The sequence below is a fragment of the Filicampus tigris genome, chromosome 10 (genome assembly GCF_054856515.1).
Source record: "Filicampus tigris isolate MCC_2025a chromosome 10, RoL_Ftig_1.0, whole genome shotgun sequence".
NCBI lineage: Eukaryota > Metazoa > Chordata > Actinopteri > Syngnathiformes > Syngnathidae > Filicampus > Filicampus tigris.
This window is the reverse complement of record NC_141226.1, coordinates 3,075,001-3,090,000: the sequence shown is the minus strand read 5'-3', so window position 1 is coordinate 3,090,000 and position 15,000 is coordinate 3,075,001. Positions and strand designations below refer to the sequence as shown.

The 15,000-nt window shown below is 41.5% G+C and overlaps 2 protein-coding genes across 2 annotated transcripts in view; both read left to right on the top strand.

The window, feature by feature from the left end:
• The window catches only part of mrpl37 (mitochondrial ribosomal protein L37), a 23,443-nt gene that overhangs the window by 3,929 nt on the left and 4,514 nt on the right, over positions 1 to 15,000 (top strand). The window contains exons 3-7 of the mRNA XM_086043035.1: positions 8,615 to 8,730; positions 9,456 to 9,644; positions 12,435 to 12,589; positions 13,733 to 13,864; positions 14,311 to 14,385. Of these exons, the coding sequence (XP_085899161.1) occupies positions 8,615 to 8,730; positions 9,456 to 9,644; positions 12,435 to 12,589; positions 13,733 to 13,864; positions 14,311 to 14,385 (667 nt within the window). The remainder of the gene's footprint in view (positions 1 to 8,614; positions 8,731 to 9,455; positions 9,645 to 12,434; positions 12,590 to 13,732; positions 13,865 to 14,310; positions 14,386 to 15,000) is intronic.
• On the top strand, positions 2,744 to 8,608 carry LOC147140402 (uncharacterized). The gene is made up of 2 exons (XM_086043036.1): positions 2,744 to 6,764; positions 7,657 to 8,608. The coding sequence occupies exons 1-2, from the start codon at positions 6,588 to 6,590 to the stop codon at positions 7,786 to 7,788; spliced, it is 309 nt and encodes a 102-aa protein (XP_085899162.1). The 5' UTR covers positions 2,744 to 6,587; the 3' UTR covers positions 7,789 to 8,608.

Genomic DNA, 15,000 nt, shown 5'->3' with positions numbered 1-15,000 from the left:
TTTCAGATCCTGCTGACTCACGCGCAAGAATACATTAAATAGTGCGTGCAAGTAGCTTGAAATAATTTATCAATCTAATTTATTAAACGTGCATTACCAATAAATTATAAGTAATATTTATATAAATACATTATTTATATATATATATATATATATATATATATATATATATATATATATAATTTAATTAATTATGATCTGTAATTAATTGACCGAATTAATCTATTTTTATTCTCGCTTAAAAATTGCTGAGAAAAGCCCCAAAGCCCCCACATTGTCTGTATGCATGTACTGTATCTGTATTTCTGGTGTATATCTTTTTTTTCAATTACCCAGTCATTTGCCACCTTGAGGAACTGTTTTTCGCATTTATCAGCCCTGTCCCTGGTTGTCGTTTTCACGACAATCAGTGCAAAATGAGTTGAAGTTCCACTCACCATCAATAAAAGTGTCCAGTCACCACCAAATAACCGTGGTTGCGAGTTGAGGTCCAGTGATCTGCGGTATAGCAATATATTTGTCCAAATCCCCCACCAAAACATCAAGCTTGCTTTTCTTTTCACCAACTATCTTGATCGGCTTGCAGTTCATTGCTGTTCGTTTTGCAAGAACATTCGTCAGCCTGTCGGTCGCAGACTTGCTCAGACGCGGGCTGTTCTCGAGTTTAGTTTGGCGAAGATCTTTGCATTGCCTCGCTACATTAGTGTCTTCATTGCTATCATTAGCTGTGCCTTTGGTCGCTGCTGGTTACTTTGCATTTATGTGGTAGGCTTGGACTGCTTCTTTGGTAAGCAAAGTCCGTCCTTCCAACAAAGAAGGACTTTATCAATCGTACCAACAACTCTTACATGCTCCTCCATTTTCAGGTCTTCTCTCTGTTCCTGAACTTGCCCTCCCCGCTACAATAGGAGCCTATCATGTTATGCCAAACACATTGACAGTGTCCACTTCAGGGAGCTGGGCAGTTCGTCCCGGGGGCGGAACGGTCCGTCCCGGACGGATGCCCATTTTTGGGACGGAGGACGGGGGGGCGACAAGTTTTTAAAAAATGGTTGAACTAAGCAAGGGCGGAGTGGATTTTAGTCCGGCCCACTATTCGTCTCTCATGCGTGTGATGTGATCACGAGGCGGCCAAAGTTCATCTCAACCGGCTCGGCAAAATAGGCAAACAACAAAAATTTTAAACGCGCGAGATTCTTCAACAGGAGATACAGCACGAATTCTATTAGTACGACGAGTGATGAGACCCAGTAGCGCGAGCAGCGTCAGAGCCAGCACACCGGCAAGTGACATCAGCATGTCGCTTGACTGTCCACTGCTGCAGGAGTACGTACCTTTAGTTTTGCAAATAAATAGGGTTTACTTATATTCTTGTGCCTTCCGACGCAATGGGCAAACACCTTGTACCTTTAGAACACTGGCGTGATAGTTGCTGGAAATGGGCCTCTATATACCTATGTAGATATTGCACCAAAAACCAGACATTTGCTAGAATTGTCATTCACCACATTAATAAAGTATAAAGTGTATTCCTGATTAGTTTAAAGTTATCTTCATGGAAAAAAAACAACTCCTTTACTTGAAAAAGTAAGGACATTTCTTGGTGACCCCAAACTTATGAATGGTATATACAGGGTCAGGCAAAATGATCTGACACATTTGTAGGTTAAATGAAAGGCAAATAAAGTAAAGAAACAAAAAAGTGTTTTATTTTCGAGAAGTACATATAATGCCATTTTTTCATATAATGCCATTTTGCTTTGTTTCTTTAGAATGCCATTGTTTTTCGTTTCTTTTTCAGTTGCTGCCATGAATTGGACTGGTGAGCAGCAAGCTTTCTTTGTGGAAACATTTATCATAACAAACGAATCTGTAACTGCAACCCAACGAGCGTTCCGTTTGCACTTCAATCTTGGTAGACATGATCCCGTACCAGTTCGAAATGCGATCTTGTTATGGGTTTCCAACTTCAGAGTCAGATTGATCATTGACAGATTGACAGATTATTTGACTGATTTCATTTTTAAAACATAATGAAACAGAATGACATTATATGTACTTTTCGAAAATAAAACACTTTTTTGTTTCTTTACTTAATTTGCCTTTTATTCAACCTACAAATGTGTCAGATCATTTTGCCTGACCCTGTATATACCATTCATAAGTTTGGGGTCACCAAGAAATGTCCTTACTTTTTCAAGTAAAGGAGTTGTTTTTTTTCCATGAAGATAACTTTAAACTAATCAGGAATACACTTTATACTTTATTAATGTGGTGAATGACAATTCTAGCAAATGTCTGGCGAAGCACCGAAAATCAACCATTCGGCACGGCTAAACAAATGAACTTTTTCCCCTCTTCGCCTCGCGGCAGTCAATCAACATCGGGGAGTACTACATCACACACAGCGTCCTGTGCACTCGGCGGGTCTTGTGTGGGATTATCGTTGTGGTTTGTGGACATCTACCAGTATCGCAGAGACAAGAAAAAAAAAAAGACCAGGCTTGGAGGATCATGAGCGAGGAGCTTGCTATACCTGGTATGTTTTTACTCTCAAGTTTTTTTTACAGTTGTTGAACTTTACCAAGACAGCAATATTTGTCTGCATTATCTTTAGCACAACCAAAGCTACGTACTCCTCCAGCAGTGGACAGTCAAACGACATGTTAGCATCACTCGCCGGTGTACTGGCTCTGACGCTGGGTCTCATCACTTGTCGTACTAGTGGAACTCACTTTGTATCTCCTGTTGATTAAGTCTCCTGCACAGTTGGGTAACTAGTGGCGCGTTTGAAGTGTTCGGAGTAAATTTTTGCCCATTGCCCTTGTAATTCTACATGTGTGAATGTTAGCTAAATGTTACCATCGTAGCTCGGTGGAAATGATGTGTACTAGGCGCACAATTTGATTATTTTGATTTATATGGACACATTTATCAGCGTTACGCGACGGAGACAACTTGGCTTCCGGGGGGTGGAGGGGAGACGTTGTATAATGTAACGTAAGCATACCGTTCAGCCTGTTGTTGTCTCTATTCTATTTTTATTTTAAATTGTTCGTCATTTAAATTTTAAATGACATGTCTGTTGTTTGTGTTGGATTTTATCAACTTAATTTCCTCCAAAAATGCGACTTATACTCCAGTGCGACTTATGGTTTTTTTTTCTTCTTTATTATGCATTTTATGGCTGGTGCGACTTGTACTCCTCAGCAACTTATAGTCCGGAAAATACAGTAATAATCGTGTATGAACAGTAGTATAAACAAAATCAACACAGTCACATAAATAAAAATAATTACAGTATGATCAACACTTATACAGTATAAAAATGGTTTTGTTTTACATTTAGCCTGTCTAGTAAGAGCAAATGCCGTTTCATCTGTGTAGATTCTGTCTTTTTTGTGAGATTAGCTATTTGGCATTATAAAAAGATTAGACTGCCACATGTACTCAACAGGCAACATAGCCATAGGATATGAAAGCCTTTTTACATAATTTTTTTTTCAAACGCTGTTTTTGTTTTTTGTTTCTTCATTTTTGCTTTTTATTTCAGGACACAACGACAGGCGTCGCATGCTAACTGCACTTTCTCCCATTGTATTACATGTTGGCTCAGCATTGAAAAGAACAGGCGTGATGGATATTTAAAAAAATAAAAATAAAACCTATACGCCAAGGCACCACTGTAACATCAAATTGTCATAACACCATTATCTTATCTAACTCTGCCTCCTGGTTTGAGCCAAATAATGGTTTGCGCGGAAACGCTGATTAACATTGGGGTCTCATGTACAGTTGTCCCGGCTGAAAAAGTCAAGTAAAGTCAAATTTATTTATATAGCCCTTAATCACAGGAAAGTCTCAAAGGGCTTCACATATGCACCCGATCATATACATGACATCCCCTGATCTTAACCCCCAGGAAGGCAAGGAAAAACTCAAAAACCCCATCTGGGGAAAAGTGACAAACCTTGAGAAGGGACCAAAGATAGGGGAATCCCCCTTCCAGGATGATCAGGCTGTAATGGATGCCGAGTGGGCAATATTGAACACACGTTATAGTACTATACAGTAGGGCTACTCGATTTTGCCTAATAAGAAAATCTCGATTATTTTCTCTCAAACCCGATTTTACTATTTCTTTGTAAAATAAAAAATAATGAAAAATGACGTTTTTGAATGTCTTTTATTTAAACTTAATTTTTCTTTATTTGAACTCAAAATGCCAGTCAATTTAATTTAATACGCACAGAGCAATCCATTGGGATTAAGAGCATTTTACTTACACAATAGATTTCAGATCTGTTCTTAATTAAACCAATAATGAAATGGGAAAGTGCATATACCATTTGAAACTAAATCATCAACATGAGAGAAGGTAGACCGTCAAGTCTGTAAACCAAACAGTCTGTCAGCAAGTCATTTTGCCAACCAGCTAGTGACTAGCCTTTCACCTTTCTCCCTGGTCTTACTTAAACATAAATCAATGATTAGTGCAAAACTGTCACTCAAAACTGTCACTCAATAATATAATGCACTGTCAAGCTTAAGGAGGAAAAAAAAGGGATGACTTTCAGACGTTGAGTTACTTGCTCACGGGTTGTATTGTACATGCGGGGCACACACTACACTACAGATCTATTTTTGCCCAATTTATTAACTAAACACTCACTTGCCTGAGCAAATAGCAAAATCGCCTGCGGATTTTATCGTTGTTTCGGACTGCGCGCTCCAGGGAGGAAGCGGAAATGCAGAGGAAACTACGGTGGCTTAGACAAAATTATAACAAAATTGAACGTGCCGATTTCCGGCGCCGCGCGAGTTGCAGCCCGCTCCAGCAGCGCCGGCTCACCGGTGAGCCTTTTCGTTTGTTTTTGTACCTTACTATTACTCTACCTCATACCTTTTTCACATAGTTGATAGTCGTAAACTTGCGTAGCAATGGACACCCAAACTGCGGTATTCTTGCTGCTGCTGGTGGCTTTTTTTTTGCGCGATCGTGTCCGGCGACTTGGCTCGGAGCCGCGCCCCCATTGTTTACAGCTGGAATCAGCTGTTAGCACTCCGTGCTAACCCTGCGCCGGCTCCCGGGGCGAGACCCGATATCCCCCGTGAGCTGAGGAGGAAGAGACGGGGATCTCATGCGGGGGTTAAACGCCGGGAAAGGAGGAGACGATCCCCTCCGGTCTGTTATCCTGGGGAACGTTAGATCTCTCCCCAACAAGATGGACGAGCTAGCGGCGCTTACCCGGCATGAGAGGGACTTCCGGGAGGCTAGCCTGATGCTATTCACGGAGTCGTGGCTAACAGCGCCGAACAAGGTCGTAGAATTGGACGGCTTCCAAATCATACGCGCGGACAGGACGCTGGAGAGTGGTAAGAGGAAAGGAGGAGGGCTGGCTGTGTTTGTGAACGATAAGATGGTGTAATCCTGGGCACATCACGATTAAGGAGCAGCTTTGCAGCAGGGATATTGAGCTGCTAGCTGTTGGCATGAGGCCATTCTACATCCCGCGAAAGTTTAGTCATGTGATCGCGGTGACCGTCTATGTCCCCTCCCGCTGCCAACAGCCTGTGATGTCTTGACTGCAGCCGTGAGCAGGCTACAAACACAGCACCCAAATGCCCTGCTCCTCATCTCTGGTGACTTCAATCATGCCTCCCCTTCCTCCTCTCTGCCTTCATTCACACAGTATGTCACCTGCCACACCAGAGAAAATAAAACACTGGACCTTTTCTACGCCAACACCAAGGAGGCATACACATCACTGCCCCTCCCCCCGCTGGGCAAAGCTGATCACAACCTGGTGGCTCTCTAGCCTATGTACAAACCTCTGGTCCACAGGCAGCCAGCTGTGACCCGCACGGTTCAGAGATGGTCCGGAGAGGCCGAGGAGGTCTGAAAGGACTGCTTCAGCACAACTGTGTGGGAAGTATTCAGCGATGCTCACGGGGAAGACGTTATTAGTCTAACGGACACTGTTACAGACTATATACATTTCTGCATGGAGAACACCATACCCACTAGGACAGTAAGGTGTTTCTCCAACAACAAACCCTGGATCACACCAGACATAAAAGCTCCCCTGAAGGAGAAGAAGAGGGCTTTTGCATCAGGCAACAAAGAGGAGCGGAAGATTGTGCAGCGCCAGCTGAGGAGGAGGATCAGAGAAGGGAAAAGGTCCTACAGGAAGAGGATGGAGGAGTAGCTGCTGCAGAATAATGCCAGGGGAGTCTGGAGGTGCCTGAAGACCATCTCAGGCCACGGACAACCCAAGACCCGGACTGCAGTGGGCAAATGAACTGAACCTCTTTTTCAATAGGTTCAATCAGATGCCTGCCCCCACTCAGTCTCCCCTGCTGCAGCCTCCACCTACTCCTCCTGCTGGGTCTGTAACCCCATCCCCTCTTTTCTCCACAGTCTCCAGCTCCCAGCTACACCAGACAGCCACCACTCCCTCCTGCCCACCCTTGGCCTTCACAACATTTCAGGTGAAGAACCAGCTGAAGAAAATGAAGGCGAGGAAGGCATCAGCGCCCAGCTCCTCAAAACCTGCACAGACCAGCTGTGTGGAATTGTCCAGCACATGTTCAACCTGAGCCTGAAGCTGGGCAGAGTCCCCCAGCTGTGGAATACATCCTGCCTGGTCCCGGTGACAAAGGCCCCCCACCCGAAGGAGCTCAACAGCTTCAGACCAGTGGCGCTGACGTCTCACCTGGTGAAGACCCTGGAGAGACTAGTCCTCGTCCACCTGCGCCCCCTGGTGAGCTTCTCAAAAGACCCACTCCAGTTCGCATACCAGCCTGGCATCAGTGTGGATAATGCCATCATCTTCCTCCTCCACACTTCACTCTCCCACCTGGAGAAGGTGGGGAGCACTGTGAGGATCATGTTCATTGATTTCTCCAGTGCTTTCAACACCATCCAGCCCTCCCTATTGGGAAACAAGCTGGAGCGGGCGAGAGTGGCCCACCACCTCACCACATGGATCCAGGACTACCTCACAAACCGGCCACAGTATGTGAGTACACAGGACTGTGTTTCTGACGTGCTCCTCTGTAGCACGGGGCCCCGCAGAACTGTCTTGGCTCCCTTCCTGTTCACCCTCTACACCTCAGGCTTCAACTACAGCACCCCTACCTGTCACCTCCAGAAGTTCTCTGACGACCTTGCGATTGTCGGCCTCATCACAGGCGGAGATGATCGGGAGTACATAGAACTTACTCAGGGTTTGTGGACTGGTGCCAGCAGAACCGCCTCCTGATCAATGCGGGGAAATCCAAAGAAATGGTGGTGGATTTCGGTAGGCGCCATTACTCTGCACCTGCACCAGTGAATATCCGGGGAACAGATGTTGAGAGAGTCTCAACTTCCAAGTACCTGGGCGTTCATATGAACAATAAACTGGACTGGAGCGACAACACAGAGACCTCAGACACACAGTCCTGTGTCCTCGCATACTGTGGCCAGTTTGTGAGGTAGTCCTGGATCGATGTGGTGAGGTGGTGGGCCACTCCCGCCCGCTCCAACTTGTCTCCCTCTATAGGAAGAGTCAGAGCAGACTCTTCCTACTCAGGAGACTGAGGTCTTTTGGGGTTCAGGGAACACTCCTCAGGAACTTTTATGACTCTGTGGTTGCATCGGTCATTTTCCAGGGAGTGGTCACCTGGGCAGACGGCGTCTCGGCCCGGGACAAGAAGAGTGCTGGACAAACTGGTCAGGAGGTCTGTCCTGGGCTGCCCCCTGGACTCGGTGGACTCAGTGGGGGACAGGATGACGTTGGCTAAACTGTCATCAATGCTGGACAATCCGGCCCACCCCCTCCAGGGCACTCTAACAGCACTCCACAGCTCCTTCAGTGACAGACTGTTACACCTTCGCTGTGCAAAGGAGAGATTCCTCCGCTCCTTCTTGCCTGCTGCTGCCAGACTCTTTAACAAGAACATTGTGTAGTCTCTACAAACTGGCGGACATTAGTGCAAATGTGCAGTCCTGCACCTGAGCTTATATCATGCAATACTCAACATTCGCCACTACTGTTAGTCTAGTTTTAGTTTTATCCAATGCTGTTCCTTACATTTCAATGCAGCACTGTCACTTACTTAGAGTATTTTTCCTCTGTACTATGTACAGGCTAAAATGAGTGTTCCTTCATACTTTTTATGTAGATGTATGTTGGTGCGTATATACATGTGTATATACACATAGTTACTGCGTATATTTACATAGGTTTGATCCTGAATGTTTGCCGTTAATGTTATACATTAATGGCTACATTATGCCGCCGTCCCATGTAAAAAGTAATGTCAAATCATGTTGTGATACCTTTATTCGAACAGTAACAACAACAAAAGAATTACGATAATCACGAGAATTCAGATGCGCTCTTTTTTTCTTCATAATGTATTGTCGAGGTTTCGGTTCAAAACTTAGTTTCGGCAAATACCTAAAAACAAAAGACTTGGACTCAAAGTAGGGTGCAAAAAAATGTGATCGGGTCGTCTCTTGTTTTGTAATCCCCCTACTTGATGAAAGTATAGGTACTAATATCAATAAATGTTCTAACTTCACTCTAGATTCTCTGAACATGTTTGTTTTATATTTGTTTCTTAGCCGCACGCTCCTCTTCAACCTGCTCCATCTTTGTGCCACACTACAGTCCAGCCATCCATTCATTGGAAGGAGAATGTTAACTGAGAAATACTCATTGGCAGCTTCATGGAAAAGAGGTATACTATTGAAATGATTACCAAATGGCTTCTGTTCCTGGTTGCTACTGTGTAACTAGCTGCGTTCGGCATTGTTTTGTCCATTTCCGGCCATGCTTAGTCCACCCTTTTTTAAAAATTTGTCACCCCCCCCCCGCCCCAAAAATGGGCATCCGGCCAGGCCGGAGGGTCCGACCGGTCCGGCCCTCTGACGGACTGCCCAGCTCTGGGTATATACAGTGCGTGGGGGTGTGGGGGTGTGGGGGTGTGTGTGGGTGTGTGTGGGGGTGTGTGTGTGTGTGTGTGTGTGTGTGTGTGTATATATATATATATATATATAGTTTTTATTTAATCTAACGACATCCCCACAGAAAAAACAAAAAAACAAAACTGCAACACCAGCACAAATAGACTGCAAAGCTATCATATCTTGTGAGCTCATGTGTCTTCATTTCATGCAATGGCCCATTCTAATGTGGCTCTTTGCAGTAATACTAAAAAATGTGGCTCTAGTGTTAATAAATGAATGCTTTAACATGATAATAGTCATTCTTATTGCAACTATTAAAGTATGTTCCCTGTAAAAGAAAGCGAGTAAATTGAATTGACAGAATACATGCACATCATGGCGCATAGTACCACCTCTGCCTCAATCTGAGCCAAGAAAAACCCTGATGTATATGTATATGGTATATAGTATATGTATAACAGAACATTGAAAATGTGGTTTTATATTTGTGTACTAGGCAAAAACTTGTTCCAGGTCCGGGGTCAAAATGGCTTAATATATAACAGCATGGATCCTTTACCAAGGGTTTCTGGGAAACAGCAAGTGTCAGACACAGCAGATCATGCTCTTGAAACGTTTTATCCTGTGTCTCCTACGGTGGACCTGCAGGAAGTACACGAGTACAAGGAGGAGGTAAACTGCACAGGTAAGAAATGTCTCTTTGTCTTTTGTGTCTCGGGACACGACTTCCATATTTCTATTAAGTGTGTTGTTTCATGCATATAGGGGTACTTAATTTGTAGTTTTCAAAACATTTAAATTCACATACACAACTGTCTAATTTGTTACTAGGTTTTATATAATGTGCTGTTCTCTAACAAGGAGTAACAACAAGTGTTTGATCCACCAATCGACCCATTAATTTCCTGGTTAAGGCAGAATGGTATTTAAACATTCCTTTTCATTAGGCCTGAACGATTTTAGGAAAAAAATTTATTGCGATTTTCTGACAGATATTGCGATTTTGATTCGATTTGTGATTTTCTTGAAATGGAGCCTCAGCGCAATATTCACAACATACAGTAACATTTACAAATATGACAGAAAATGACATTATATACCATCAAATACATTAAAACTATTACTTTAATAATGCAAAGACAGAAGATGTTTTGTGAGGGAGGCAGTCCTTTATCAAGGTTTTCAAAAGGGTAAGGCAAGACCGACTATACTACTTGCCATCATGTATAAATATGCACATATGCGTCAGAATATATAAATGTAGTAAATACACAAATATTTTTTGAACCTAAAAATATTTTAAATTTTGTACTAATGTACATGTTCTTTGTACATAAATGTAAGATTATACGAAAATATTTTCCCATATTTTTGCTGGACATATAACTGCTTCAAACAGAGACTGGGGGCTTAGCAATATGGCCTGAAATTCATATCATGGTATTGATTGAATATTTTGGTCCTAACAGCAATGGTGAATGTAAAAGTGTAAAAATCATAATGGGAATATTTCTGATTGGGTTATTTAAATGTGAAAAGGTAAATATTTCCTGTTAAACAGGGTCAGAAAGTATCATTCATTCTTCTTTTCATTCAAAATGTGCATTTTCATGTAAAAATGCTGCTCTATTTAACTAATTTAAAAAAGTCCCTTTGTAAAGCTGAATTAAATAAAAATAATAATATTGAAACCTATTACTGTGTAAATCTCAAAACTCAGTACTCTGTGGTACAAAATAGTCCAAATATAAGCAAATAACATTGCTGTTACTATAAGTATTTATACTTTTACATCGAGCTCTTCGTCATGGATGATTTAGTGTCTTTCGATTTACGGTATTTAAGCGTGTGCTAAATTACTAATGTAGCCATCGTCTTATTTTATGTCTTGATACGTATTACCGGTAATTGTAATACACATTTTCTGTTCATAGCAGCTGGCTCTCCGGACGAAACGCGGTGCTAGCCAGACTTCTGTGAAAAGTCTACTGTACACCTAAGGCCCTTATTTTGGGTCTTTCCCGACTCTGCAATTAGCAGAGGTGGGCAGTTTACTAAAAATTGAGCATCTGTTATTCGTCATCTGTCTGCAGCGTGGGTACCCTTCTGTTGTCCGTAATTCGCCTTTTTTTCCAGGTGGGAAAAAAATAGTACCCCTCTATGGACTATATGCATGGAGTGGGTGTGACGTATTTCTGGTAAAATCTCATAAGGCATCGATCGCCCTTTCCGGTCATGCCCAACGCTATTGTTTTGAAGCCGTTTTACTTCAGAGAATTTCTAACAATTGTCAGTGTTTTGGGGTATTTTTCGGGATTATTTTTATGTGTGTGGTTGTGCGTATTCGTGAAGAAGAGCTGAGAGGACAGTACATCGAATATCACTGCTGTGTGCCTACCCACTGTGTGTGTTACTCCGCTTTGATGAGCAGCAGATAACAAATAGCCAACTGTTTTTCATTTTTAGATAATCAACATTTTATACTTTAAACTGTCCATAGCGGTGCACTATTTTCCTCTCTAGAAACATTAGCGAGAATTTATATAAATCTCTCTTTAGATTTTGATCTATGAGACCAAATAACGTCAGTAGCACAGTTGTGATTTTGCCAGTAAAACGACACACTTGAGTAAGCCTGCTTTATTAAAGTTATCAGTAGGAAGAACGGCAACTGTCTCAGGCTGTCAGAATTAAAGTGTGCAGAGTCATTTAGGTCTCTTAACTTGAGCGCAGTTATTGGGTGCGCCAAAGACACTTTCAACCCCTGAACATGTCCATGGTTAATAAATACATCAAATATATTTTTTAAAAATGGTAATTACATTCTTAAAATATATAAATAACCAATTAAGACATAAACATCATATAAATTAAATATTATATTGAAACAAAATATTGAAACATCGTAAAACATTTTACCAGCCCACAATATCTAATCCTATCCTAGATGATTTTATGAGCCTCAATTTATTTTTCTAGTTATGTCCATTAAATGTTTCATGTACAGTTTCAAAATACAAAACCTTTGAATAATAAGAACAAGTAAAATAAAGCAATGATATTCAAATCAAAATGATCATGTTAATTAAAATACTGTACCTTCTCCCTCCACCAACAACAGAAGTTTAGTGCTACTGGCTCAGACAGGGTGACACCACCCACTCAGAAGCAACCTACTCTCCAAGATGTTTTTCGACATCATATGAAGTACCCAAAGAACAGCAAAGATTCTAAAAGGCTCAACAGGGCAGTTGCAGAGTTTATCTGTATGGATCAAGTGCCGATATATTCAGTCGAGAAAGTTATTAAAGTTATTGTTCCCAAAGTCTGTTTTAAAAATAAAGCAAAATTTTGACATTTGAGTGTTTAACCTATTTGCAAAAAGTATCGAAATACATATTGGTATCGGTATCGAAAAAGAAATTTGGTATCGTGACAACCCTACTTCAGACACTTTTCAATTGTTTTTATTCAGGTTTTAAAGGACAGCATTACTACCCTCATGCCCACACACTTTACTTCCTGGAGGGAGATGATGGTTGCTGCAAGCTTCGCCCAGAGCAGTTCAGAGCCAAGATGATCATGTTCCTTTTTGGAAATGCTCTGGCACGTGCACACATGCTGTATGGGGTAAGAGTGTGTGTGTGTGCATGCGTGCGTGTGTGCATGGGGGTGTGTGCGGGTGCATGCGTGCGTGGGGGTGTGTGTGTGTGTGTGTATATATAGTCTGGAGGAAGGTTCATGGGGAACGAAGGTGGTGTTACACAGTCATGCACAAGGAACTCCAATAGGGTTGGACGATAAATTTATCCTGCCGCGTCTAAAATTAGCAACGGTGTCACTTTCAACACCATCATAAAAGAAATGTAATATAAATTTTTTGATAGCGCCTACAAATGTGCAGTTTTTTTCAACTCAATATTACTATAACTAAACTAATAGTAAGCTATAATATTTCTTGTAAATGCACGGGTATTGACATTCTTCTTTTTCCAACAATGTGTTTATTTGTGTTTTAGAATTTTAAATTACACACAAACATTTCACAGAACACTCTCTCAGACACAAAATATAGTGTTAGTAAGACAAGATACCGTACCACACATTATTGACATAATATACAAAGACCTTTTAAGAAGGTCAACATCATGAAAAAAAGCTAATTCAAGGCATCCTCTTCATCATCAGTCAAGTCAGTGTCCCGGGCAAAGAACATAAATGGTCTCCAAACACTTTCAAACAAGTCCCTTTTCCCTTTCAAATGATTGCAAGTGTCGCCAGCATTTGTTTAGTCCACTGTCCAATAGTTGGTCTCGCAAAGTTTTTCTAGTGCGATGCAATCAATTATTTTGCTTGTCATGAAAACATATCAATGAAAAACATCTCACTCTTTGTAAATCTTGTGTGCTTGTGATATGGTAAGTCCTTAGAAATAACATTTTACAGCTTGTTTTACAACCATCCCAAAACTTTTGATTTCCTTATATTCCCAAATACAATGAAACAGAGTTCCCTTTCCTTATCCACACTTTATACATATGTCTGGGATATTTTGTTTGTATCGATTTAGTTTTGTAGGCGTACTATAAACATGCATAAGCCATTTATATTGTAACAACCATAGCCAGGAGTTAAGTCTGTTTATGGGCTTTTGCTCCGACATTTGTTGGATCTTTGTGAATTTGACTAACTGCTTTCCATCCTCCTGTCTTTCTCCCCCTTATTCCTCTCTGTCATGTTTGTATCTGTTCAAATATGCATCCGTATGCCAAGGCCAAGACTTGTAGCATCTTGGATCACCCTATCACAATACAGGCAGTTGGGACCAACGGCAGAATTTTCCAGTTCATTGTTTTCCAACTCAACACCACAGATCTGACAGGAGACGATGGCATCAAAAACCAGGTTTTTATCTGATTTGTAGTTTCTCTATAGTTGTTTTTTTATGAAGGCTGATGATGCCCTTGAGCCTTTAGTTTCCAAAAAAACTATAACAGCTTTAAGAGATATTTCTCAGTTTACGAACAATGTGGTCTGCTTGGATATAATTCAATCTAGAACCACACCGAGGTTTAGTTGTCGCCGTTTGTTGAATTTTTAAATGTTTTAAATCGTATGTCAGAGTAGGAAACAATAAAAAAACAAAGACTGAAAAAGAAGCACACCATGCCATCAGCAAAAGAATTTCAAGAACAAGAAGCAAAATGATTGACATCAACTTGGAATAGGTTACAAAGCCAGAAGCAGAGACCTAAACCTAACCATAATGTCAACGTATAATACTACATAATTTATTCATGCACTGTATATCCTTTTTGTAAATTCCTATTTTTCAATTCTCTTCTTTTAAGGTGTGGTTGGATGAAGATGCTGAGCTCTACGAGTTTGCAAAAGTCAGACCACTCTTCATGAGGAAACAACTGAAGGTAATCACTTCATCTTAGATTAAAGTTGACTTGATGCATTGTTTTTAGTGTTGTTCCGATACCGATACTGGTATCGGGTGGTATCCGATACCATATTAAAACGCTGGTATCGGATCAGCCGGTACTAACTAATAAAACGCAGATGCCGGTTATCGATACTGGTATCACTATTTGAACGCAGCGCGCATATTTGAGAGCCGCATGCGGAAGGAAAATACGAGGAGTAGCCTTATCCATTATTAGCGTTATTGGTCATCGGTCTACTTATGTCTAGTTTGGTGAAAAAGGTCGCCATAAGGACATACATCGCCACATTTGGAGGCAGTTGCTTGGGGGGACTTTGATGCTACCAAGAGCCTGCAATTACTTTGGGGGCATGTCGGCTGGATTTTTGTCTCGTAGCAAAGTATGTTGCCTTTGTTTGACACAGTACATCGATCACTAGTTTAATGGTGTAAAACGTCTTTCATGAAATGGTTTAAACTCGTCTTCATAACCCGTCGAAGCTTTCGAGCTCGCCCTAGCTTGCGAACTGCTAACAAAGAGACGAATTGGTTTACAACACGTCGCTCAGCAAAATAATAAGAATAAGAATGCCTTTATTGATCCCACAGT

Excerpts from the sequence above, each read along its gene's own strand:
- LOC147140402 (XM_086043036.1), top strand. The coding sequence starts at position 6,588 with ATGTTCAACCTGAGCCTGAAGCTGGGCAGAGTCCCCCAGCTGTGGAAT. Across the intron at positions 6,765-7,656 it reads TCGTCCACCTGCGCCCCCTG|GGAGTGGTCACCTGGGCAGA; the intron begins GTGAGCTTCTCA and ends GTCATTTTCCAG.